Source organism: Mirounga angustirostris, unplaced genomic scaffold (assembly GCF_029215605.1).
Source record: "Mirounga angustirostris isolate CCGP_5_RB_7025 unplaced genomic scaffold, mMirAng1.0.hap1 SCAF_8, whole genome shotgun sequence".
Lineage (NCBI taxonomy): Eukaryota > Metazoa > Chordata > Mammalia > Carnivora > Phocidae > Mirounga > Mirounga angustirostris.
This window is the reverse complement of record NW_026991716.1, coordinates 45,259,499-45,283,564: the sequence shown is the minus strand read 5'-3', so window position 1 is coordinate 45,283,564 and position 24,066 is coordinate 45,259,499. Positions and strand designations below refer to the sequence as shown.

The following is a 24,066-nucleotide window of genomic DNA, read 5'->3' as shown; positions in this document are numbered from 1 at the left end:
AGCCAAACTGTGGAAAGAGCCGAGATGCCCTTCAACAGATGAATGGATAAAGAAGATGTGGTCCATATATACGATGGAATATTACTCAACCATCAGAAAGGATGAATACCCAACTTTTACATCAACATGGATGGGACTGGAGGAGATTATGCTAAGTGAAATAAGTCAAGCAGAGAAAGTCAATTATCATATGGTTTCACTTGTTTGTGGAACATAAGGAATAACATGGAGGACATTAGGAGAAGGAAGGGAAAAATGGGAAGGGGGAATTGGAGGGAGAGATGAACCATGAGAGACTATGGACTCTGAGAAACAAACAGGGTTTTAGAGGGGAGTGGGGAGGGGGGATTGGTTAGCCCAGTGATGGGTATTAAGGAGGGCACGTACTCCATGGAGCACTGGGTGTTATACGAAAACAATGGATCCTGGATCACCACATCAAAAACCAATGATGTATTGTATGGTGACTAACATAACATAATAAAATTAAAAATAATAATAATAATAATAATATGATAGGTGTGAAAAAAATAAAAAATAAAAAATAATTTATAGCACTGAGGATTAGTATTTGCCTTAAGAAATGAAATTTTTTAGCTTTAACATTGTTTGGAATCACCATGTTTATTTTTTAATAACTGCTGAAAAATAATATGCTCTATCATTGGTAGTAAAATGTGTACATTAGTTTCTGGTTTGTTAAACTAGAAGTGTGCCCCCTTCATTCACTAATTTTTTCCTAACACGACGACAACTTTGGGATTGTGAGGAAATGCTAAAAATTCAACATGGCATATTATTCAAGTAGAACACTTGGGAATCATATATTCCAACTTTTTTATTTTAAAAATAAGGAAACAAAAGTCTATTTAAGCCAACCAGCTAATTAGGAGACAAGTCATAAAAAGGTATTTGCTTGTGGCTATCAGTCTAATAGCCTTTGAAATATATTAATAGCTCACATTAATGGCTCAGTTCACTGAAATTAAAATATTTGGAGAAATGAAATCTGGAGATCAAGTGGGTTGCCAAATTTATATTTTGTCAACTGTGTCTATTAAGCTTTAAAAACAACTTTAAATCTTCCATCTACTATTATGATAATTTCATTACAGAAAAAAATTTTAACGCCAACAGCATAAGCCAGACATATTAGGAAAAAGAACGCCCTTTTATACTTAACATAACTTAGTTTTCAGTACATTGTCCCTACTTGTTTCTCATTTTGCTGTTGAATAGTGTAAACTTTATCCTGAAATATTGTAAGTCTGAGTGCACAGATTTAGGAACCATTTTAAGTGGTGTATTCCCTAAGTAACGAAAACATCTCAACATGAGGACACAGAAGGAAGTTTCGAGTTTATTGTTTTAGGATGCTCTCACAATTTCCTGGTAATCTAATTCCAGTTCATGTTCTTCAACAGGGATTATCACCTCATCTTATTGACTTCCTGTGCAGCATCCTTCTTTTTGTCTTCATAACTGTATCTATTTCCTGCAGCCATGGAGTCACTGAAAAGCAGTCTCCATTTTCATAGGACAGCTGTTTTGTTCACAACCATGTCTTCATTGTTTTGTACACCAGCTGGCACAAAATTGGCTCTCCATCAATGTTCGTTAAATGAATGAGTACGTCATGTTGGAAGGAAGGCACCAGATCCTGTTTCTACATAGTAAATACACATGTGTCATGGTTCCCGATTCATCGTATGTAATCATCATTTCAAACTAAACTTTCCTGTGTTTTTCTTGATATCTTTCTTCTTTCAGGTTGTAGGCCCTCTCATGGATATTAGATTTATAGTAATGAGGACAATGAAAATAACTAATAGTGCTTGCAACTCATCAAGATGGTTCAGATACATTAAAATGATCACTGGAGAAACCCTGAGAAGTGGGCATTAAGATTATCTGTTTATGGAAATGAGGAAATTGGAGCACAGAGATGTTGAGTGACAATCATCCCTAGTGAAAAGCATCCACAGGATTTGGACCCAGCCACCCTCTCTCAATAGTTTACTTCTCAGCCACTCCTGCAGGCTTTCAGCACCTGGACCTACTGCAGACAACCCTTTAATTTCAGGTTGAAGTCTACCTTTAACTCTTCTTCGCTCAAAACTTCCATTCTTTGGCAGAACTAGGCTCTCTTCTGCATGGTTCGTAACACAGTCTTACTGTTTTCTGTCACACGCATGGTAAGCTTTACAACTTCCCTCATCAACTTGACTGATAACCATATCCTTTATGTCCTGTGTCAGTTCTTGTTCCACGTTAGCAAAATATATCTGTATACAGTTTGAGTCAAAGTCAAAGAATGGATGTTGACATATGTTTTAGGCAGAGATGGTTTTGTTGCTGGGAACCCAAACTAAAGTTTACACAGACTAACTTAAGCACAATTTGGGAATTGATTTGAAGCAGAAAATAATTCCCTTCATAACCCAAGGACAGGAAATATGACTGGGTCTCACAAAGAACTAAAGTTGAGAAATTAAAACACACATATTTGCGTAATTCCTATATCAACAGTCTCTCTTGAACTTGGCTTCAGGTTAAGTTGGCCAAATTTGGGGGTGTTTATTTCATCTCCCTCTCTACATCCTGTAGAGAGGATGTAGAGGATGCAGGATTTTCTTAGCCTGGCTGTGTTCCTACACCCAAGGCTACAATTCCTTGTAAGGCAACCCTTTCCCAATGGCTCTCTTTCTCCCTTTCTGGCTTCCTATAACTCCACTTTCCCTCCACCATTCAGTCTAGGTGTGATAAATTTACTTACCATTACTGGTTATTGCATTGTCCATAGTGGTCTCCTTACACCCTATCCACACCTTCAGAAATTCTCTTTATTAAACTCTCTTCAAATTACCCTTCTTGGGAATCCCTTCTGTTTCTTGTTGGCCCCCTGACTGATATAAATTAACTATATCTAAGTCTCTATAGTAATCTTGCAGAAAGATTCTTATGATTTTGGCACTTTGCACTGCTTAGGAAGTTTTTCAGGGGGTTATGTGGGCTTTTTTTTTTTTTTAATCTGTCTTTCCTCTGCCATTTAAGTTAAAGGCATAATGTTTAAGGACTTAACTTCGGAGAAAGAAGAGACAGACTTTTATACCTCTAGCTTCCTACTGATATTTTCTTGAAAACTGGAGAGAAATTACAAACCTTTAAGTTGGAGATGGAAAACCTAGATATAGAGTTAGAAAAGGGGTGGGGCTAGGGGCTTATAGCAATTACCTCCAAGATAGCTCCGACAAGCCTTGTCTCCTGTTATCTATGTCCTTGTGCGAGCTCCTTAACTGAATTAGGACTAGTCTCTGAGACCAATGGAATACTAAAGTGTGTGACTTCTGAATCCATCATACAAGTTATTGCTGTTTTTCCCTGTAACTGCCCTGTTGTAAGGACTTCCAAGCATCCCTGTTGAGAGACCAATCAGTAGAACTGCTAAAGGTTCTCACCAACAAACAGAAACATTCTGAAAGTCATATGAATGAGTCAACTTGGAAGCAGTTAAGCCACCAGAGAGATAAAGGCCTGCAGTCTGCAGATAACTGCATCTGACTACAACAATGGGACACCCAAGCTTAAACTGTTTAGTGAGTCTGTTCCCAAATTCCTGATCCCCAGACACTGTGAGGGGTCATATTTATTGTTTTAAGCCACTTACTTTGGGATAACTTCTTACAAGGAGTAAAGAACTAAAACGAAGCTGAATAGAAAAACGTACATTGACTTTCATTCCAGATTACGGAAGTGAGGGGGGCAGAATATAAGACCCCAAAATGTGCTGTTTTGTCATGTGGTTTTGAGCTGAAGGCAATTAAGACCCAGCAGATTCGGGAAAACATTTTGTCTCTCTTAACCGCCTAAAAGAATTTAGATAGGGAACCTATAGCAGAAAGAAAGCTATTACCATAGATAACTTTTTATATCAAAAAGACTTATTTGCATGGGCAGGGCAAACATCTGTTTACCAAATATTTGCTCTTGTCATCTTCCTGTGAATTTTCTTCCCCTTTGAAACCCCAGACTTTTGCCTCCTTGTCCTTAGCTCCAGATGGCATAGAAAACCTTAATTGCCTATGAGTCTCATATTTTTATGGGGCTCCAGTACATAGGAAATTTGTTTTTCTCCTATTAATCTGTCTTATGTCAACTTAATTATTAGACCAATCAAAGAAGCAGAAGGGAGAAGTTTTCCACCCCTACAGAACTTAAAACAAGAGGGGGAACAGTTCAAAGGGCTGTGACATCAAAAAAGTTCCTTAGAATCAAATTAAAAAAAATTAACGAGTTATTCTGTGTGACACATATTTGGATTTCATAGGGTCTAGAGAATTTTGAGTGGGTGGGCCCAAGTTGCCAGGCAAGTCTAGAGTTGTTGAAGCCTTGCACCATAAAAGACTCTGAAGCATAAGTACAATTTTTCCGAGTGAGGCAAAGGAGCCATTAGCCTCATAAGATTTCAACCATGGTGGAAGAGAAAAAGAGGAAATCTGGGGCCAGTGGAAAAGGAGAGTGAAGCCTTGAATTGGAAATGCCCTGTGTGTGTGTGTGTGTGTGTGTGTGTGTGTGTGTGTAAAGCAGCATAAATCACACAGGAGATATTATTAGGTCAACTCTTGCCCTCAGGCTGGTACAACATTTTCAAATCATGTTTAATACATAGATCCTGGTTTCTTCCTTCTCTGTGGTTATATGTTTTATGTTTTCAAGTAAATAATTGATTTCTTGAAGTTCTTTTAAAATGCATATATTTTAAGAAACATCATGTGCTTACAAACACCTTAGTCTTCATCTATCTCTGGAGGGTTTTCTGGGATAGTCCCAATTAAAAATATTCCATCATGTTGTTATATCATATGTTAGACCAATGTATCTTGATTTTTTGTTTTAGAAAAAAAAAGTCATTGCAGATCATTTCTTACTATGCTAAGAAGCTTAAACAGAAAAAGAACAATGTATGAAAATAGGAGAGATGTGAACAGAAGCAGCCAACTGGCATCCATGCTTGGGGATCACATGCAAATTAAGTTATTCTTTGCTTTCCAACACTTCCCAAATTCCTTTAAAACCATATTTGAAGCTGGTTAGCAACTCTATATGAAGACATCAGTGATATAAATAGGGACAGCATTGTGTTGGGTAAAGCAATGCCAGGAATTGACAGGATCAGCAGATAAAACCAAAGCAATTAAGTTTCCATAAACACTTGCCATTGAATCAACACTCTTCTTTATAAATAACAGTGTAGCAACACATAAATGACAAATTATACATTTCCAATATATAAACCATGCTGGTTTGATGAAGCAGCAGAATTGTTTTCCAGCTTTCTTTTTACAATGTGGGAGGGAAAAAAAGTTGCTCAGTCATTTGTGAGCTTTACTTCAAAGTCATGTGAAATTTTCTGTCTGCAAAATGTTAAAGGATTTTTGATGAGCTCTGGCATGCTTCCAGCTTAATACCATCTCCCATTAACAGCAACAGAAATATTCTTATGGCCACAGTGAGCAATTTTTGAATGATGTTTAGTCCTCCTTTTCTGCAGACTATTTTCCAAGTAGTCATTATGAACTCTTTGGCGAGACCAGAAAATTCTGTCTCAAGAGCCTCCAATATCTTTTATTTTTTATTTCATAACTCCCACTTCAACACATAACACAAAATAACTCATGACTACCCACTTTTTACCTTATTATGTTCTCTGTAGATATTCAGCTGGCCTTTCTCAGGGAAGATCTGAGGAAAACATTTTTATTAAATAATAATGTCTTCTTTCTTCTAGAGAACAAAGGCAAAATCCACAATGGGGAGAAAAGAGAAAAAAGAAAAAGATACCAGTCAGTCATGTAGATAGAGACTTCAGTATAAATGGCCACACACTCATAAATACAGACATTTCCCAAGTTTTCAGAATAATAAATCAAAAACATCTGATTATACCTGGTTTCAGAGTGGTTTTTCTACAATCATAGATGATTTCTGCCTGTGCCATCCTTCTTTGCTGTTAAAGTCCTATTTATTTATTGTCATCTAGCTCAAATATCTGAAGCATTTCATATTTTACTATTTAGTATGTAGTATAATATGACTTATTATATCCAGACTTTTCAGTTAGTTGTTTCCACATAAATTCTGGGCAAACTTCTAATAGAATGCTCCCATATTGCTGGTGGTTTTCCTATTGAACAAGAAGTTCCTGAAGAAAACAGGTTATCTTTTCATCCGCAGAATCTCAAAGTGCCTGGCATTTATAGTGCAGTTGCCATAAACACACTGAATGTACCATATGCAGGGGCTGGAGTGCAAACTTCATAAGATTGTGCAGTTTAAATTCGGTTATTCTATGTGCCCTCAGTATTTACAAGAAGGCGTGATTCCTAGTAATACCTCAATAAATATGTATTGAATGATTGCATGCGTGCATGTAATAAGGCTGATAAATTGCCTCCCTTACTGGGCCATGGGGCCACTTTCCTTTTCAGTGTTCTTGTTATCTGATTGTAACTCCACTGAATCATGCAGCTGATCTTTGCAACTTGTTCAGCATGTGGAAATTTAAGACTGGTGAGGTCCACTGATGACGTTGTCCGGATCCTAAACTAGAAATGCATCCACAATCATGACTTGCAATCTTTTCAGTTTGTTTAGATTTGTTCTGATTATTATGCACTCATGCCCTTTGCCTGCTGTAAATTCCTGGATCTCTTGTAAGCATTTTCTTTGAACTGACTTCCTCATAGAGCAAATCTTCCCTGCAGAGTACTGTTTGAAGGCAAGAGCACACCACAGAGCCAAATATCTGGTTCGCATTCAGGACACTGAATTTTCCAAACTGTGTGAACTTGGGTAAGTTATATAATGTTTTATGTGTCAGTTTACTTATTTGAAAAGTGAAGTTAATGATAAATGAGTACCTAATGCTATTGTCACAATGTTAAATAAGAGATTATATACGGTCTTACCTTAACACCATCCATTATAATCTAAAAGTAAATGCTTGTTATTTCCGTGCTTTTAATAAGGGAATTAATAAACTTAGACATACGTTCAAATGTAACGTCATATTAATAATTTAGATCATTCTCATAAACTTCTTGTAGTAGGGTGAAGAAAAACTATTTTTCATGTAGGTCCGATTACCATGTGGTTACATAGATTCTAAAGTACCAAGATAGGTATCTTCTATTTCAGAAATTATATGACACCGCTACCAAAATAACCAGCCAGTCATACTCAAGCAGGCAGTGGCCCTCTCTCTCTCTTCTAATTGAAGGCAGGCTAGTTTCAGATTTTACTTTGGGGAGTCACCAGGCATTTCCTGGGTGGTCATAAATCAGGTAAGTGTATACATGAATCTGTATGTGTATTCCATTATATTACTTTGGTCCATATCTGTACTTGGGCCTCTAGTACTTTGTCTTAATTACTACAGCATTATAGTAAATCTTAATATCTGATAGTATAAATCCTCCTGTTTGTCTTCAATATTTTCATCAGTGTTGAATCAAGCTTTTAGAAGAAAATAGCTTCATGACTAAGGACTTCGGGATGATGAAAATTTCTTAAATAGGATCTCTCTTTTTCTCACATGCATGTGCATGTGCACACACACACGCATGCACACACACGAACCATAAAGAATAAAAAATAAACTGGACAGATTTAAACTGAGAACTTTTGTTTAACAAAAGATACAATTAAGAGTTCAAAAAATAAGCCACAGACTAGAAGAAGATATTTGCAACACATACATTTGGCAAATACTTCATATCAAGAACATATAGAGAATTCTTACAAATCAATCATAATAATAATAAAAAAGACAGTCAACCTAATTATAACAGCAGGCAAAAGATTTGATAGAGACTTCACAAAAGATAATATAAAAATGATATCAAAGTTGCTGATAAACATAAAAATGTGTTCACAGTGAATATTGTTCTCAATGGGGAAAAACTGAGAGCTTTTCCCCTAAGGTCAGGAACACAACAGGGATGCCCACTCTCACCACTGTTGTTCAACATAGTACTAGAAGTCCTAGCCTCAGCAATCAGACAACAAAAAGAAATAAAAAGCATTCAAATTGGCAAAGAAGTCAACTCTCACACTTCCCAGATGCCAGGACACTTTATGTGGAAAACCCAAATACTCCACCCCAAAATTGCTAGAACTCTTATAGCAATTCAGCAAAGTGGGAGGATATAAAACCAATGCACACAAATCAGTTACATTGGGGCGCCTGGGTGGCTCAGTTGGTTAAGCGACTGCCTTCGGCTCAGGTCGTGATCGTGGAGTCCCAGGTTCGAATCCCACATCGGGCTCCCCACTCAACGGGAGTCTGCTTCTCCCTCTGACCCTCCCCCTCTCATGCTCTCTCTCTCTCAAATAAATAAATAAAATCTTAAAAAAAAAAAAGAAATCAGTTGCATTTCTATACACTAACAATGAGACTGAAGAAAGAGAAATTAAGGAATCGATCCCATTTACAAGTGCACCAAAACCCATAAGGCACCTAGGAATAAATCTAACCAAAGAGGTAAAGATCTCTACTCTAAAACTACAGAACACTTATGAAAGAAATTGAGGAAGACACAAAGAGATGGAAAAACATTCCATGCTCATGGATTGGAAGACTAAATATTGTGAAAATGTCTATGCTACCCAGAGCAATCTACACATTCAGTGCAGTCCTTATCAAAATGCCATCGACATTTTTTCACAGAGCAGGAACAAATAATCCTAAAATTTGTGTGGAACAAGAAAAGACATTGAATAGCCAGAATAATGTTGAAAAAGAAAAGCAAAGCTGGTGGCATCACAATTCCAGACTTCAAGCTCTATTACAAAGCTGTGATCATCAAGACAGTATGGTACTGGCACAAAAACAGACACATAGATCAATGGAACAGAATAGAGAGCCCAGAAATGGACCCTCAACTCTCTATGGTCAACTAATCTTCAACAAAGCAGGAAAGAATATCCAATGGAAAAAAGATAGTCACTTCAATAAATGGTGCTGGGAAAATTGGACAGCAAAATGCAGAAGAAAGAAACTGGACCATTCCTTACACCATACACACAGATAAATTCAAAATGGATGAAAGACCTCAATGTGAGACAGGAATCCATCAAAATCCTAGAATAGAACACAGGCAGCAACCTCTTTGACCTCAGCCTCAGTAACTTCTTGCTAGACATGTCTCCAAAGGCAACAAAAGCAAAAATGAACTATTGTGACTTCATCAAGATAAAAAGCTTCTGCACAGCAAAGGAAAAAGTCAACAAAACTAAAAGGCAACCTATGGAATGGGAAAAGATATTTGCAAATGACATATCAATAAAGGGCTAGTATCCAAGATCTATAAAGAACTTATCAAATTCAACACCCCAAAAACAAATAATTCAGTCAAGAAATTGACAGAAGTCATGAACAGACATTTCTCCAAAGAAGATATACAAGTGGCCAACAGACACATGAAAAAATGCTCATCACTTGTCATCAGGGAAATACAAATCAAAACTACAACGAGATACCACCTCATACCAGTCAGAATGGCTAAAATTAACATGATAGGAAACAACAAATGTTGGCGAGGATGTGGAGAAAGGGGAACTCTCTTACACTATTATTGGGAATGCAAGCTGGTACAGCCACTCTGGAAAACAGTATAGAGGTTCCTCAAGATGTTAAAAATAGAGCTACCCTACAACTCAGCAACTGCATTATTAGGTATTTACCCCAAAATACAGATGTAGTGAAATATATACATACACAATGGAATATTACTTAGCCATCAGAAATGATGAATACTTACTGTTTACATGGACATAGATGGAACTGGAGGATATTACGCTAAGTGAAATAAATCAATCGGAGAAAGACAATTATCATATGGTTTCATTCATATGTGGAATATAAGAAATAGTGCAGAGGACTATAGGGAAGGGAGGGAAAACTGGATGGGAAGAAATCAGAGAGAGAGACAAACCATGAGAGACTCTTAACTATGGGAAACAAACTGAGGGTTGCTGAAGGGGAGGTGAGTGGGGGGATGGGGTATTTGGGTGATGGGCATTAAGGAGGGCACTGGATGGGATGCGCAGTGGGTATTATATGCAACTGATGAATTGTTGAACACTACATCTGAAACTAATGCTGTACTATGTGTTGGGTAGTTTAATTTCAATAATAAAAAAAAGTATTGCAAGGTGCAGGGGTGGGGGGCGCCTGGGTGGCTCAGTTGGTTAAGCATCTACATTTGGCTCAGGTCTTGATCTCAGGGTTCTGGGATCAAGCCCTGCATCAGGCTTTCTGCTCAGTGGCAAGTCTGCTTCTCCCTCTCCCTCTGTGATCCCTCTCACTTTCTCTCTCTCAAATAAATAAATAAAAATCTTTTAAAAATAAATAAATAAACAAAACAAAAACTGTGTTCAATATCATTAGTAATTAGACAAATACAAATTAAAAACTCTGATAAAATACCATTATAAAACCATAATGGATAATTTTTAAAAAAAAGGTTAAAATACTGAGTATGGATGAGGATATAAAGCAGACGGAAGTATAAAAGTATAAATTTCTAGAACTCCTTTGGAAAAATATTTGATAGTACCTACCAAAAGGAAAACACATGTATACCATACAACCCAATAATTTCACTATTGGGTATCTATCAAAAAAAAAAGTGAATAATAATATGCACCAAAAGACCCATGGACAAAATATTTGTATAAGTTTTACTCATAAATAGATCTAAACTGAAAATAAATGAAATGTTCATCAATAATAGAATAGGTAAACACATTATATTGTCTACATACAATAGAATACTGCATAGCTGTTAACAAAAATAAACTTTCCATGCAACATGAATGAATCTCATAGGCATAATATTAAGGGGAAGAGGTTAAACACCATTAATACAAATTCTACCCATATGAAATTTCAAAGGGATAAAATTAACCCCCAGTTATGGAAATCAGAATGGTTTTTACTCTTGGGACTTACTGACTGAACGGAGGAATGAAGCATCCTCTTGGTTGTTCTGGTTGTGATTGCACACGTATATACATATTCATAAATTTATCAATTTGTATACTTAAAATTTATGGACTTTAGTAAATATAATTTTTACTTTAGTAATTTTTTTTTAATTGACAAATTCACAGAGGCAAAGAAGTAAAAAAGACTGATGATACATTCCTTATAGAATTTATCCTTACGACTTTTTTGGTTCAGGCAAAGAAGGGACTTCATGTAAATGCTTTCTGGGAAGGTCTTGGTCTAACCAGTTAATATGTGAGAATGTCTTCCCAAGGGCATGCTAGAAGGCAATAATCAATCCTCAGTCTTCTCTTTCATTCTTGATCTTTCCTCCTGCTAAATATTAACTTGTAAATATCCGTGTTCTGCTCATATATTAAGATGAAATACAATCGAAAAACAGAAATGTAAGGAAAATAAATTTAAGTAATCAGTGCATCAAGTTTCTGGTATTATTATCTGAATATATTTTAAGAGTTTTGGCTTGGAATTGCCTATTGCATGTGAAATTATTGTGATAAATAAGTACTGATACTGAAGTCAGTGAGGTGATATTTCTACTGCTCCCATAATACCTCTGTTCAGAAAAGCTGCCCTTCCCTGAGTATATGCATCTATAATTCCTTGGTTAAAATGACCTATTTGGTTTCTAGGTTTGCAGTCCCCCAAGCAATGGAGAATCATTCAGACCATTCTGGAGGTTTAGCTCTGGTCCAGGCCCTGGGACCAATTCTGTTCTAATTCTCTAGTGAAGATGCCTCAGTCTGGGTCCGCAGAACCTCTCACCCTGGACCCACTTATTTTTCCACCCCTACAACCTCTACTCTACCTCTGAGTCACACTCTCCAATGCTAACCTCTATGTCTGCACCTTTGTGTAGGATTACTTCTGCAGGATTCCCTGTTTGCCCAAATCTCTGCCTATTGCCTGTTATTTTCATCCCTTCAACATGACCCTCAAACTCTATCTCTGAGGACTAGCCCAGACCCCAAAGTCTGTACTTCATAATAATTCTTGGCCAACAGAGATACCTTCATAATAACCTGGATTCAATCCTCATTCAAAAATGCTTAACATACTACTGTTGCCCAAGTGTTAACCTTTACTTTCATGTTTTGATTCAGTTGCTCCAAGTGTATACTTGACTCTTAAATAAACAAAGTATCCTCCTATTTTCCTTATAGCCTCTGTTCTCTGAGGAGTTTTTGGTTGAGTGTGCACATTTTACCTGTTCATAAACCTCAAGCCAAAACTTGGACTCAAAGAGCTGAGGGTTCTATTTTAGCACTTACCCTCCAGCTTAGTTGTCCTTAACTTTGAGTTTGTCCTTAGTTTGCCCTTAACTCTGCTAAGTAAAATAAGTCAATAAATAAATGGAAGATATTTAACACAGAGCCACCAAGGAACTTCAGCTAGTTATTAATAAATTATATGCTACTGAAAAAAAAAATCAAAGTTCTTTGGAGGAGCCAAAGATGCTAAGGTAACTATAATCCCCATTGACAGTAATTGTCCTGTAATCATTCTCAAGAGTTGCAATAGTTACTTGGTGATTGTTTTCAATTCTTGCATAGAATACAAATCCTAGCATTAAATCATCACTACACAGGATTGTATCAAATTCGTTATGCATCTTATGTCATAAAATAATGATTTTTTACCCATTTATGGCAGAAGAAAGATATTATATTTGTATGTAAAATTTACAGGGTGTTTTTTATATATTTACAATAATATGGGCAGTACTGTATGTTTTCAAAGGACTTCTACCAGAATTAATTAGATTCCATTTATAAAATATGATATGCTTTTAAACTTGGATTATGAAGCCCATTAAGCAGATTACAGCATTTTGAAAAAAAAAATTAAACACTAAAGATCTGATTGTGTTATATTTTCCTGATATGCCATTTGTATCTCCAACATATTGGACTTCATTCTAAACAAAAGGAAGTTGATTTTCAGAGAACTTGTGTATCTGCTAGCATCATAGATAATAGGACAACCTAGGATAAAACAGTAGTGTTTTAACTCCAGGATCAGCATGAGTTTTATTATATTGCACTATAATGAATTAACAGATCATGTGCATGTACATGTGAGTGTGTGTGTGTCTGAATTAACCAATTATTTCAACTAATTCATTTATTAAATATTTATTAAACACTATTATATATCAGGTACACTTAGAAATAAAATTACATTTAAGTCATCTTAAGAAAAAGTCTAAAGATTTCAACTGATTTCAATTTTGAAGCACAAATCCTATGGTTATTCATGAAAAAAGCCCTAAAAATGGCTTGGTGTTTGTGTTAAAATATGCATAAGTAATAATAATGATGAAGTACACTATAATAATTGAAATTAAATGCCTACAAATCAGAATGTTTCTCCATCCCAGAGAGATGAAGTGAGTCAGTGGCTGGCCAAACTCAAGTACCAATTCAGCCTTTACCCAGAAACATTTGCTCTGGCTAGCAGTCTTTTGGGCAGGTTTTTAGCTACTGTAAAGGCCCATCCAAAATACTTGAGTTGTATTGCAATCAGCTGTTTTTTCCTAGCTGCCAAGACTGTTGAGGAGGATGAGAGAATTCCAGTGCTGATGGTGTTGGCAAGAGACAGTTTCTGCGGTTGTTCTTCGTCAGAAATTCTGAGGATGGAGAGGATTATTCTGGATAAGTTGAGTTGGGATCTTCACACAGCTACACCATTGGATTTTCTTCACATTTTCCATGCCATTGCAGTGTCAAGTAGGCCTCAGTTACTTTTCAGTTTGCCCAAACTGAGCCCCTCTCAACATTTGGCAGTCCTTACCAAGCAACTCCTTCACTGTATGGCCTGCAACCAACTTCTACAATTCACAGGATCCATGCTTGCTCTGGCCATGGTTAGTTTGGAAATGGAGAAACTTATTCCTGAGTGGCTTCCTCTTACAACTGAACTGCTTCAGAAAGCACAGATGGAGCGCTCTCGGCTGATCCACTGTCAGGAGCTTGTGGGGCATCACCTTTCTTCTCTGCAGTCTTCCCTGCCTCTAAATTCCCTTTATGTCTACCGTCCCCTCAAGCACACCCTGGTGACCTGTGACAAAGGAGTGTTCAGATTACATCCCTCCTCTGTTGCAGGCCCAGATTCAGATTTCTCCAAGGACAACAGCAAATCGGAAGTGCCAGGCAGAGGTGCGGCAGCCTTCTGCCATCAGCCGCCAGCTGCCCGTGGGTGCAAGCATACCTCTGCTAATGGCGAAGTGGAGGAGATGGAAGTGGATGACTTCTATGACGGACTTAAATGGCTCTATAATGAAGATAATGCTTCGGAAAATGTGGGTTCTGTATGTGGCACTGATTTACCAAGGCAAGAGGGCATGCTTCCCCTTGTCCACCTTTGCAGCCAGTTTCTGTCATGTAGCTTCCAGTGTTACCTTCAAGTGCAAACTAAGGTAGACTACTCTGGGAATGGGAACATGGGAAAACCAGGAAAGGCTATATACAGGTGCATACCTTAGCAGGCCAATTTGAAGTGAGCCAGAAAAAAAGCCCGTTTACTTGTGTGGCAAATTATAATCGACATTATTTAAGCATTTAAAGACCAAAAAAAGTGTGAAATTCAAAAGATCCAAATTTTTTTTAAAGTAAAAAAAAAATTTTGTAGTGTTTGTCAGTTCCACCCTTTTCTCTGCTAAAATGTAGTGGAGATTGACCCATCTCAAAGATTCATATTCAGTGTTTTTTTTAAAGTTCCAGAATTCATAGCTGGCACACACTCTGTCTCCAGCATCCTGATTTAATTTTCCTCGTTTTTGCTTGCTTCTTTATTGAATACTTAATGAACTTTATGCATGTGGATCTATAGCCTGACTTCCACTGATTAGGAAACCCTCAAAATCATTTTTTAGCAATTTGGTGAATAAATTATTTCAGTGTGACAGCCATGTTTAATCCAGGATTCAGATTAATCCAAAAAGGGTACTTCAGAATTGCCCCATATGAATGAGAGGTGGTAATAGAAAAAGGACTGGCGTTACCACATTGATTTTGTGTTTGTCTCATTTCAATTCTTGGAGGCTGGAAACAAAATTACTGTTTTCATTTTTGTTTATCTTAAATTGGAACTTAAAAGTGGCATGTAATTAGGACACTCTGAGATTTGTTGAAAGCATTTTTGACTTTTGTATAAAAGAATTTGTGTTAGGTATATCCAGGTGCTCACCAAAGAAACATGTAACAACTAAGGTTTTGGTTTTTTTGTTTTGTTTTTGGTAACTGATCAGTTTTCACTCATTTATAATCAGTAGGAGAGACCGTCTAGATGTTGGGGCAGCCCTATGATTGGGGTCTGTAACGTGTAATAACTGAATTCAGTACCCTAGATTTATGCTAAGCTATTAGTATTTTCTTGATGAAAGTTATTTACCCTACCTGTATTTCTCTTAATGACTTATGGATCCTGAGCTCCCTGTGCAGTCTGAAGAAGGTATTGCAGTCAGAACCATGTACTGATGATAAAAGCCTCTGGTAGCAATAAAAGTTGTCCTCAAAAAAAAAAAAAAAAGAAAGAAAGAAATTCTGGGAAAAATAGGATAAAATATTTTATATAAATTATTTGTTTAGGTGTAAATTTAAGTACTAAATTTGGATATAAGGAAAAAAATACTTGAAAGACAAAATCTAAATTTTTAGTGCCAGTTGTTTGATTCATGTGAAATAGGTAACTCTTTCTATTTCTTAAACCTTTTATAACAGATTGTTTGAGGTATAATTAAGGTACATGTTAGTGTATACTCAGGAAAGCATTGTAAACATTAAGGCAATGAGCATACACACCATCACTCCATATTTCCGGTCAGGAAGTGCAACAGAAGTTATAGACAGCTTCATAATGGGGAAGAACTTGATTAACAACACTTCAGTGTGAATGGGTATAAATATTAATGTGTGTATGATAAATATATATATCAATCTACTATATTGCAGAAGCTCTTTTTTATTTTATTTTTTTCTTCAGTTAACTCAGATGGAAAATATCTGTTTTACTGGATTTTTTGAGGATTAAGTAAAAGAATGGAATTCATATTTCATCATCTATGGTGCTATAGTACTATAAATCTGAAGGTTTGGGGGTATGTGACATTTTGGAAGGAGAAAGAAAGGAAGGGAAAGAAAGAATTGAAAAAAAAGAGTGATAAAGAAGAGATTATTTGCATGTTCATGTTTCCTGAAAGAATTGATTTACAGAATTCCCCTCTTTGGCAGTGGGCAGGAGAAGCTTGAGAGCAACGGCAAATCTCATTACGTGTATTATTCAGCACTAGTCATTTAACCAGTTCTTTGAAATTTTTCTTTAAAATAAGAACTAAACTGTTGGCTTTTAATGCTTTCCACTCAGCAGGGATGAATTCAGAAATAAGCGTGGCAGATTGTTAAAAGAAGGTGCTAACCAAATTTAATAACCTATACTTAATAAATTGAATACCCTAGAGTCAGCAACCTTATCAAACAGAAATAAAGAAGAGGGTATATTAGCTCTGATTTGCCTGACTCACAATGACAACCATTCTTAGCAGAGTGATCATATATACAGAATGTATATAAGTCATGTATATAAATTACTAAGGCTATGATCACATGTCTTCTCTATAGGCAATAGAGAACTCAGATATAATCTTGTGTTTTTATATAAGTTTTCTGTTGCTACTGTAACAAATTACTATAAACTTAGTGTCTTAAAACAACACAAATTTATTGTCTTATAGCTCTGGAGGTCAAAAGTCCAAATGGGTCTCACTGAGTGGGCTAAAATCAAGATTCAACAAGGAGGCACCATAGGAGAATCCATTTCCTTGCTTTTTCCTACTTCCAGAGATTGCCCACATTCTTGGCTCATGTTCCCTTCTCTGTCTTCAAAGTCAGCAATGATAGGTCCAGTTTTTCTCATGATCCTTCACTGACATTGGTTCCCTTTTCCACATTTAAGTACCCTTATGAACTTGCATGGATGATCCAGGATAATCTCCCTTTATTTTTTTACTTTTTTAAAGATGTATTTATTTTAGAGAGAGAGTGTGTGTGTGTGCGTGTGCATGGGAGTCAGGGGAGGGAGAGAGAGAATCTTAAGCAGACTCCCCAATGAGCATGGAGCCCAAAGTAGTACTCTATCTCAGGACCCTGAGATCATGATCTAAGCCGAAATCAAGAGTCGGACACTTAACCAACTGAGCCACCCAGGTGCCCCAATCTCCCTACTTTGAAGCCAGCTGATTAGCAATTTGAATTCCATCTGCTACCTTAATTCTCTTTTGTCATGTAATGTAACATATTCCAAGGTTCTGGTGATTAAGACATGAAATCTATCTTTCTTCCAATTACAGTTCTGTCTTCCTTTGTTGGTTCCACTGACTAACATATTCAACTTAGTTTTGATCTTGCGGGTCTCTTTTTGCAGAAAATGTAAATATATATGCAAAAGAGGTTTGAAAACAGGGTTATAATAAAACAGGGTTATTATAATCCCAGGAGTTGATAATAATCTAAATTTATGTTTTCTTTTCAGGGATGACAATGAAATACTTCCTGTATCTGGCTGCCGCTGTTGGTTTCCTGCCTATTTTGATTATAAGAGTATGTGAGGATTGTATGTTTCATAATTACTTTCCAGAAAAGGATAAGAGCTACCCCTGTAGAACTCATTTTGTTACAGACACTGTTGTGAGGACTCTATGCCAGTTACTCACCTTGGTCTCACCATAGGCTCTAGTAGGCGAGTGCTATTCTTAATTTCACATTGCAGAGAAAAGAACCAAAGCATAGGGAGGTGAAGTCATGTGGCCAATGTCAGATAACTGGGAAGTGGCAGACCCTGGAAGTAAACCTAACCAGTTTGGCTCCATGGGCTTATGCCAATTTCATTATAGCTCCTCAGGATAATTCAAAAAGCTGAGAATGTAGAGCAGGAATTACTAAGCTCCAAACACAAATTCATTGCATAAAATTTAAACATGAATCCTAGTTAAAGGAAATAATAAACTGTTACTATTTGTCCAATAAAAATAAACAATATGGTATATTCTCTTTTAGATTCCAGGTAGAAAGCAAATGGACTAATGACTAGGCTTGAATCTTATTTTAAACTCCCCTTCAATGTTACAGTTTACTGAGCTACTAGGCATCTAATTGGACAGAAATCACTTTTTACTGACATATAGAATTTTCCATGAGAATCTAGTAGATGTTACACAAAAAGATCTTTGAAGGAAAAGTACAGGGAGTTGTGATCAGGTAATAACAGGATTTGATCTTGTCTGAGGTAATTAGAGACTTCTCTGGTAAGGAGGACATGATAGATCTGAGATCTGAAGGATAAACTGGAATCACTTGGTAGAACAAGCTGACAGAGTATACTAATGAAGAGACAGGCTTGGGCAAATATTCTAAGGCAGAATAAAAACAGGCTCATTGCAATGATTAAAAGAAAATCATTGAGACCAAAGAAGAGAAAAGTAAGGGAGCATATCTTAAATAGAGGGTGAGAGGTCAGCAGGGCCTTCACAGGCCTTGTAAAAAATATAGTTTTTATTTCTAAGAAATTGTTGAAAGACTTTTAACAGGAAAGGGACTCCATTGTGTCAGTGTTTTGAAATGTTTACTCTGGTGGATGACTGGAGAATGGATTGTGAAAGACTGGATGGGGAGTGGGAGGGGAGAAATAGAGGCGAAAGGGTGTTTTTGAAGGCTGGGAGGTCAGTAGGAGGCCAGGCTATAGCCATAGTCAGTCCAGGTGAAGAAAGAGAAGTCTGAGAGTTCAGAGAAAAATGAAGAGAATGTGTTGTCCCTTACACGGAAAGACTATTTCTACACTGAGAGTTTAGTCAGGGGAGTTAGCGGCCAATAAATCAAGTAGAATGAAGACACTAAAAAAACATTGAATTTACAAATTAAGCTTGTTAGTGACCTTAATAGGAGTTGTTTCAAAGTAAAGTATCTCAGCTTCAGAATTACTTACATTTTGTTATGGAATAATTCTTTGTCAAGAGGGTCTGTCCTGAGCTTTTTTAGGATGTTTAACAAAAATCACTGGCCTCTATCAACAAGATGGCAGAGCATGCCCTCCAACTCAGTCATGACAACCAGAAATTTTTCTAGACATTGTTTAATGCCTGGGGAAGGAAGGGGGGACTTAAGGAGGGGGTATATCATTCCTGTTATAGAACCCTTGTTTTAGTGGAATAAATGGGGGAAAGGTGAATGAAGACTATATTGCTTAAAGGGTGGGAAATTATAGACATCCAGTACTGGCAACATTTTCAGGAATTTTGATAGGGAAGGAAAGTATAAAGTACAATGATTGAATGGGGAACTGAAATAAATGAAAAGTTTTGTTTGTTTATTTTAAGTTACAAGCAACATGATTATGAATAAATACAGTGGGAAGGACAAAAGAATTGGTTGAAGATACAATGGAAAAATAATGAGTAATGTGAGATTTGGGGAAATGTGGAAGAGAATGGAATAAATAACACTGGGGAGAAATAGCTTTTGAAAGAATGACCTGTTTTTAATTTTTGAGGAACCTCATACTATTTTCCATTATGGATTTACCATTTTATGTTCCCACCAACAGTGTATCAGGGTTCCTTTTTCTCTACATCCTTGCAACACTTGAAATATTGTTTTTAATAATAGCCATCCTAACAGGTATGAAGTGATATATCATTGTGGTTTTGATTTTCATTTCCCTGATGATTAATGAGGTTAAGCACCTTTTCATATACCTGTTGGTCATTTATATGTCTTTTTTGGAAAAATGACTGTTTAGGTTCTTTGTGTATTTTTTAATCAGCTTATTTGTTTTGTTTTGTTTTTTGCTCATAGGTTATACAAGTTCCTTCTATATTTTGGATATTAATTGCTTATCAGATATATAGCTTAAAATGTTTTTCCATTCATTAAGTTGCCTTTTCATCTTTTTGATTATTTCCTTTGTTGTGCAGAAATTTTTTAGTTTGATACAATCCTACCTGCTTATTTTTTCTTTTATCATCTGTGCTTGCCAAGACCAATGTCAAGGAACTTTTTACTTATGTTTTCTTCTAGGAGTTTTATGATTTTAGGTCTCATATTTAAGTCTTAAATCCATTTCAAGTTGATTTTAATGTATGGTGTGATATAAGGGTCTAATTTCATTCTTTTGCATGTGGACATCCAGTTTTAAATCCAGGGTAAATCCAGGGTAAATCTTACGTTAAATGCTTTTACAAGATACACAAAATAATAACAATAGTAACAGTAAAGGGGGCAGGAGGAAACTTTGAGAGGTGATTGCTATGTTTGTGTTCTTTTGTTTGTTTGTCTTGATGGTGGAGATGGTTTCACAAGTGTATACTTACCAAACTCATTGAATTGTATACATTAAACATGTATAGATTTTACATGTCAATTATACCTCAATAAATGGTTTAAGAAAACCAGGAAAGTATGATCTGTTCAGTAGTACCACAAGAGATAAGGAGGAAAGAATGAGAACAAATAGAGGCAGATTGGTAGACTGACCAAGAGAAGCTGAAATAGCTGCCTCTTTACTGAGGAAAGTAGGACATACCAGATTCTACTGAGAGAGGTCAATGTGATTGGGGTAGAGTGCACAAGTTCTGCAATAACATTATGAAGAAAGACAAGGTGAATTAACTAGGTAAATTAGTAGAATTGATGACCAAATTAAAGCACTATTTGAGATTAGACATCAGAATTTTGGATGATACCAATATCTGGCATTTTGTGGAGTATTTTTCTGCTAATGTTCATCTGACTCTGTGCGGGCAGGGAAATTTTTGGTCCCACCCAAAGTGGGCGGGTTCCTAAATGACAATGGGTGGGAAAGGATTCAATATTTTAGCAAGAAAGTTTGAAATAAGAGAACATGAATAGAAAAGAAAGAAAAGACAAGAGAGGGAAAATAGAGAAAATGAAGAATGAGCTAAAAGACTAGATTATGTTGAAAATAGTCAGAGTGATTGACCTTAGCAATCTGGAAGAGTAGGAAATCCTGATCAGGCAGGGAAAAGTTTGACCAGATGATTTGGCATTTGGAGTGATTATGAGATATAGACTGTGACCATCATCGTGGAGACTAAAGAGACTTGGAGGAGAGATCTAAAAGAGGAAGAATTCAAGGGCCTGAGATATCAGATGTTTGGAACCATCCATGTGAATGCTGAAGTCCTTTGAGTTGACTGCAGAAGTTAGGGTGGACAGGATGAATTTGTTTCAGAAGGCCCTTGAGAGCTTGTTTGGAGGCCCAGTTTCAGGGCACCTGAATGGCTCAATCAGTTAAACATCTGCTTTAGGCTCAGGTCATGATCTCAGGGTCCTGGGATCAAGCCCCTCATGGGGGTCCCTGTTCAGCAGAGAGTCTGCTTATCCTTCTTCCTCTGCCTCTCCCTGCTCCAGCTCGTGCTCTCTCTATCTCCCCTAAAGAAAGAAAGAAAGAAAGAAAGAAAGAAAGAAAGAAAGAAAGAAAGAAATCTTAAAAAAAAAAAAACCCAGAAGTCCCAAATTAAATGAATGAGAGGAATTGATAGGAAAACATTATCAGAAAATAAATGTTCAGAAATGAGATGGTAGAGCAGTATGTCTTGAGTTTCACTGGAGCAGAGTTCAGAGGAACAAGGAAAATTAATTTGGCTATGATAAAGGAATTCTGGTGGCTCCCCACCTCTCCTCTAGCCTAGACAAGAGCTACCTGAAGTATGGAGGAAAATAGCACCACATGAGTGGGCTTTTGAAGAAATGATGTCCACAGGGGACAGTCTCTGGAGGGGTCTTCTGGATTCCGTATCTAGGCCTTTGCCCCATTCCTATTTTATGTTGATATAAAATAAATGAAATAACTACTAAATTTGAGCAAGGTATGGTGTTGGATCCTATCCATTCAGAAATTGCTAATAGTCCTTTGGTACTTGAGGAATAAAGAGATACTACTCAAATTATATTACATATGTTTTGCCACTTTTTAAACAAAAGGAATGAAGTGCATGTGATAGATAATACACACACAGAAGAAGCTGCTCTTTATAGCAATTAATGCTAACCTAAAATATTAAAGCTGTTTAGTTTCTTCTTAGTTGCAAGATAAATTAAAAGAATAGTCATTAATTCTGGATTGTAGCTGATTTTAATTATGTTATACTTACATATATGTATAAAAATGCTAATGTTTTTTCATAGGCATAAGACGAAAAGGTAGAATCTGAGTTGAAGACACTGGAGGCTTTGTATTCAATAATTAATATCTTAGATTAGACACATCCTTTAGACAGCATTCAAGTGCAAGTGGTTTATTTAAGAAGCAAAGAGAACACTTGCAGGAAGTAGGGTGGGATAGGAGCCAAGGAAGAGAAGTCAGTCAATAAAGGTGTGATATCAAGATATCTTCCACTATGGTTTATATTGCCTGATAAAAAGTACTTTAACATGGCCCAAAGTACCATAAATTTGAAAAAACCCAATCACAGGATATCCAGGGCATTATGCTATATACTTGTATAATGTCAGATGACATTCAGAAACCCACAAGACTAGCACTGGAGAAATGGAAACTAATCTATTGAGCAATTGTTAATTTTAAAATGCTGTAGATCATTATCCATTCAATATAAACTACAAATTCATATTGCTATAGGTCTGCAAGTAATATACATGATGAATTACACATAAAAGAATTAAGACTAATTAATAATTTTCTGATCACAGGCAAAACCAGCTCCAGTTCCATATGTTCCATATAATACACTCCTCACTGAATTGGCAACTGTCCAAGAAGAAATCGTTACTGTACATAACACCCTCAGGAGAGGAGTAGTTCCATCAGCCAGAAACATGCTGAAGATGGTAAGATTAATTAAACAGCAACAACGACGATGTTAATAATAGTAATAGTGTTTACTGAGTTTTTATTAAGTTCTCTTCACTTTCAGTATACTAAAAGTTTGGTCTTCCCAAACAAACCTATGACTTAGCAGCAGAAAAATGGAGGCACAGGGGTACCTGGGGTGGCTCAGTCAGTTAAGCATCTGCATTCAGCTTAGTTCATGATCCCAGGTTCCTGGGTTAGAGCCCTGAATTAGGCTCCCTGCTCAGCGGAGTCTGCTTCTCGCTCTCCCTCTGTGTCTGTGTGCTCTCTCTCTCTCTCTCAAATAAATAAATAAATCTTAAAAAAAAAAAAAAAAGAGAGAGGAAGAAATGGAGGCATGGAGGAGGCAAGGAACTTTCCCAAAATCAGTTATTAAATGACAGAGCAACAATTCCAACTCAGACAGTCTAATTTCATTCATAATGTACCCTAGGACAGTGCTTCTCAATCTTGAACAAACTGCTTGAAAAACTCGGTAAAACACAGATTCCTGGGCCCCACTCTCTGAGATGCTGATTTGGAAAGTCTGGGGTGGAGACCCCTGCAAGCTGCCAGCTGAAGCTGAAGCTGCCGGCCAGTATTGTCTGCATAGCGAGCTTTAAGTTATAGAGGCAATTCATAACTGTCTTCATGGGGCAACAGCCCAGAGGCTAGGCACTCATCTGGGAATCAAGATGTCCAGATTCTAAGTCAGGTGGTGCTGCCAGATAAGCCAATATTGACAAACCTATTTCCCAGTTCCCTTGCATCCCATAAAAAGAGAATTGTACTTTCCACTATAAACCTGGTGTGTGTGCACACTAGGTGCTATAAAAAAACAAATTTAGGGCAGTCTCAGATGTACCAGGTGATTAGCTGCATATGTATTATCTCCCAGAAGTATCACTCAGGTTTTTGTGCAAACTTATCCTGGTCCCTTTAACCTTGGACTGGTCTAGAGTACAAGAATTAGAAATAGCGCTGGCTCTGGAGAATGATTCTAAGGGACAGCTTCCTCATACAAATGACAAAGGGTGGGAAGCAAGTGAATAAAAGCATTATTTTGAAATTTATCTCTTGGTCAGCTTAAAATAGAAAATGTTATTTAAACAGCACAATAAAAATCAGTAGCT

At 36.7% G+C, this 24,066-nt stretch overlaps 2 protein-coding genes across 3 annotated transcripts in view; both read left to right on the top strand.

The window, feature by feature from the left end:
- The window catches only part of CRISP1 (cysteine rich secretory protein 1), a 71,592-nt gene that overhangs the window by 32,161 nt on the left and 15,365 nt on the right, over positions 1–24,066 (top strand). The window contains exons 2-4 of one of the 2 annotated variants that reach the window (XM_064597693.1): positions 6,765–6,852; positions 17,600–17,667; positions 22,795–22,932. In XM_064597693.1, coding sequence (XP_064453763.1) covers positions 17,602–17,667; positions 22,795–22,932 — 204 coding nt within the window. In that variant the 5' untranslated portion in view covers positions 6,765–6,852; positions 17,600–17,601. Of the gene's footprint in view, positions 1–6,640; positions 6,853–17,599; positions 17,668–22,794; positions 22,933–24,066 lie in introns of those variants that run through there. The other variant, XM_045866011.2, reaches the window with a different exon arrangement.
- LOC123836975 (cyclin-I-like) lies at positions 13,418–15,598 on the top strand. The gene is given in 2 exon segments (XM_045866012.2): positions 13,418–14,406; positions 14,409–15,598. Coding segments are annotated over 2 exon segments (1,038 nt in total). The 5' UTR covers position 13,418; the 3' UTR covers positions 14,459–15,598.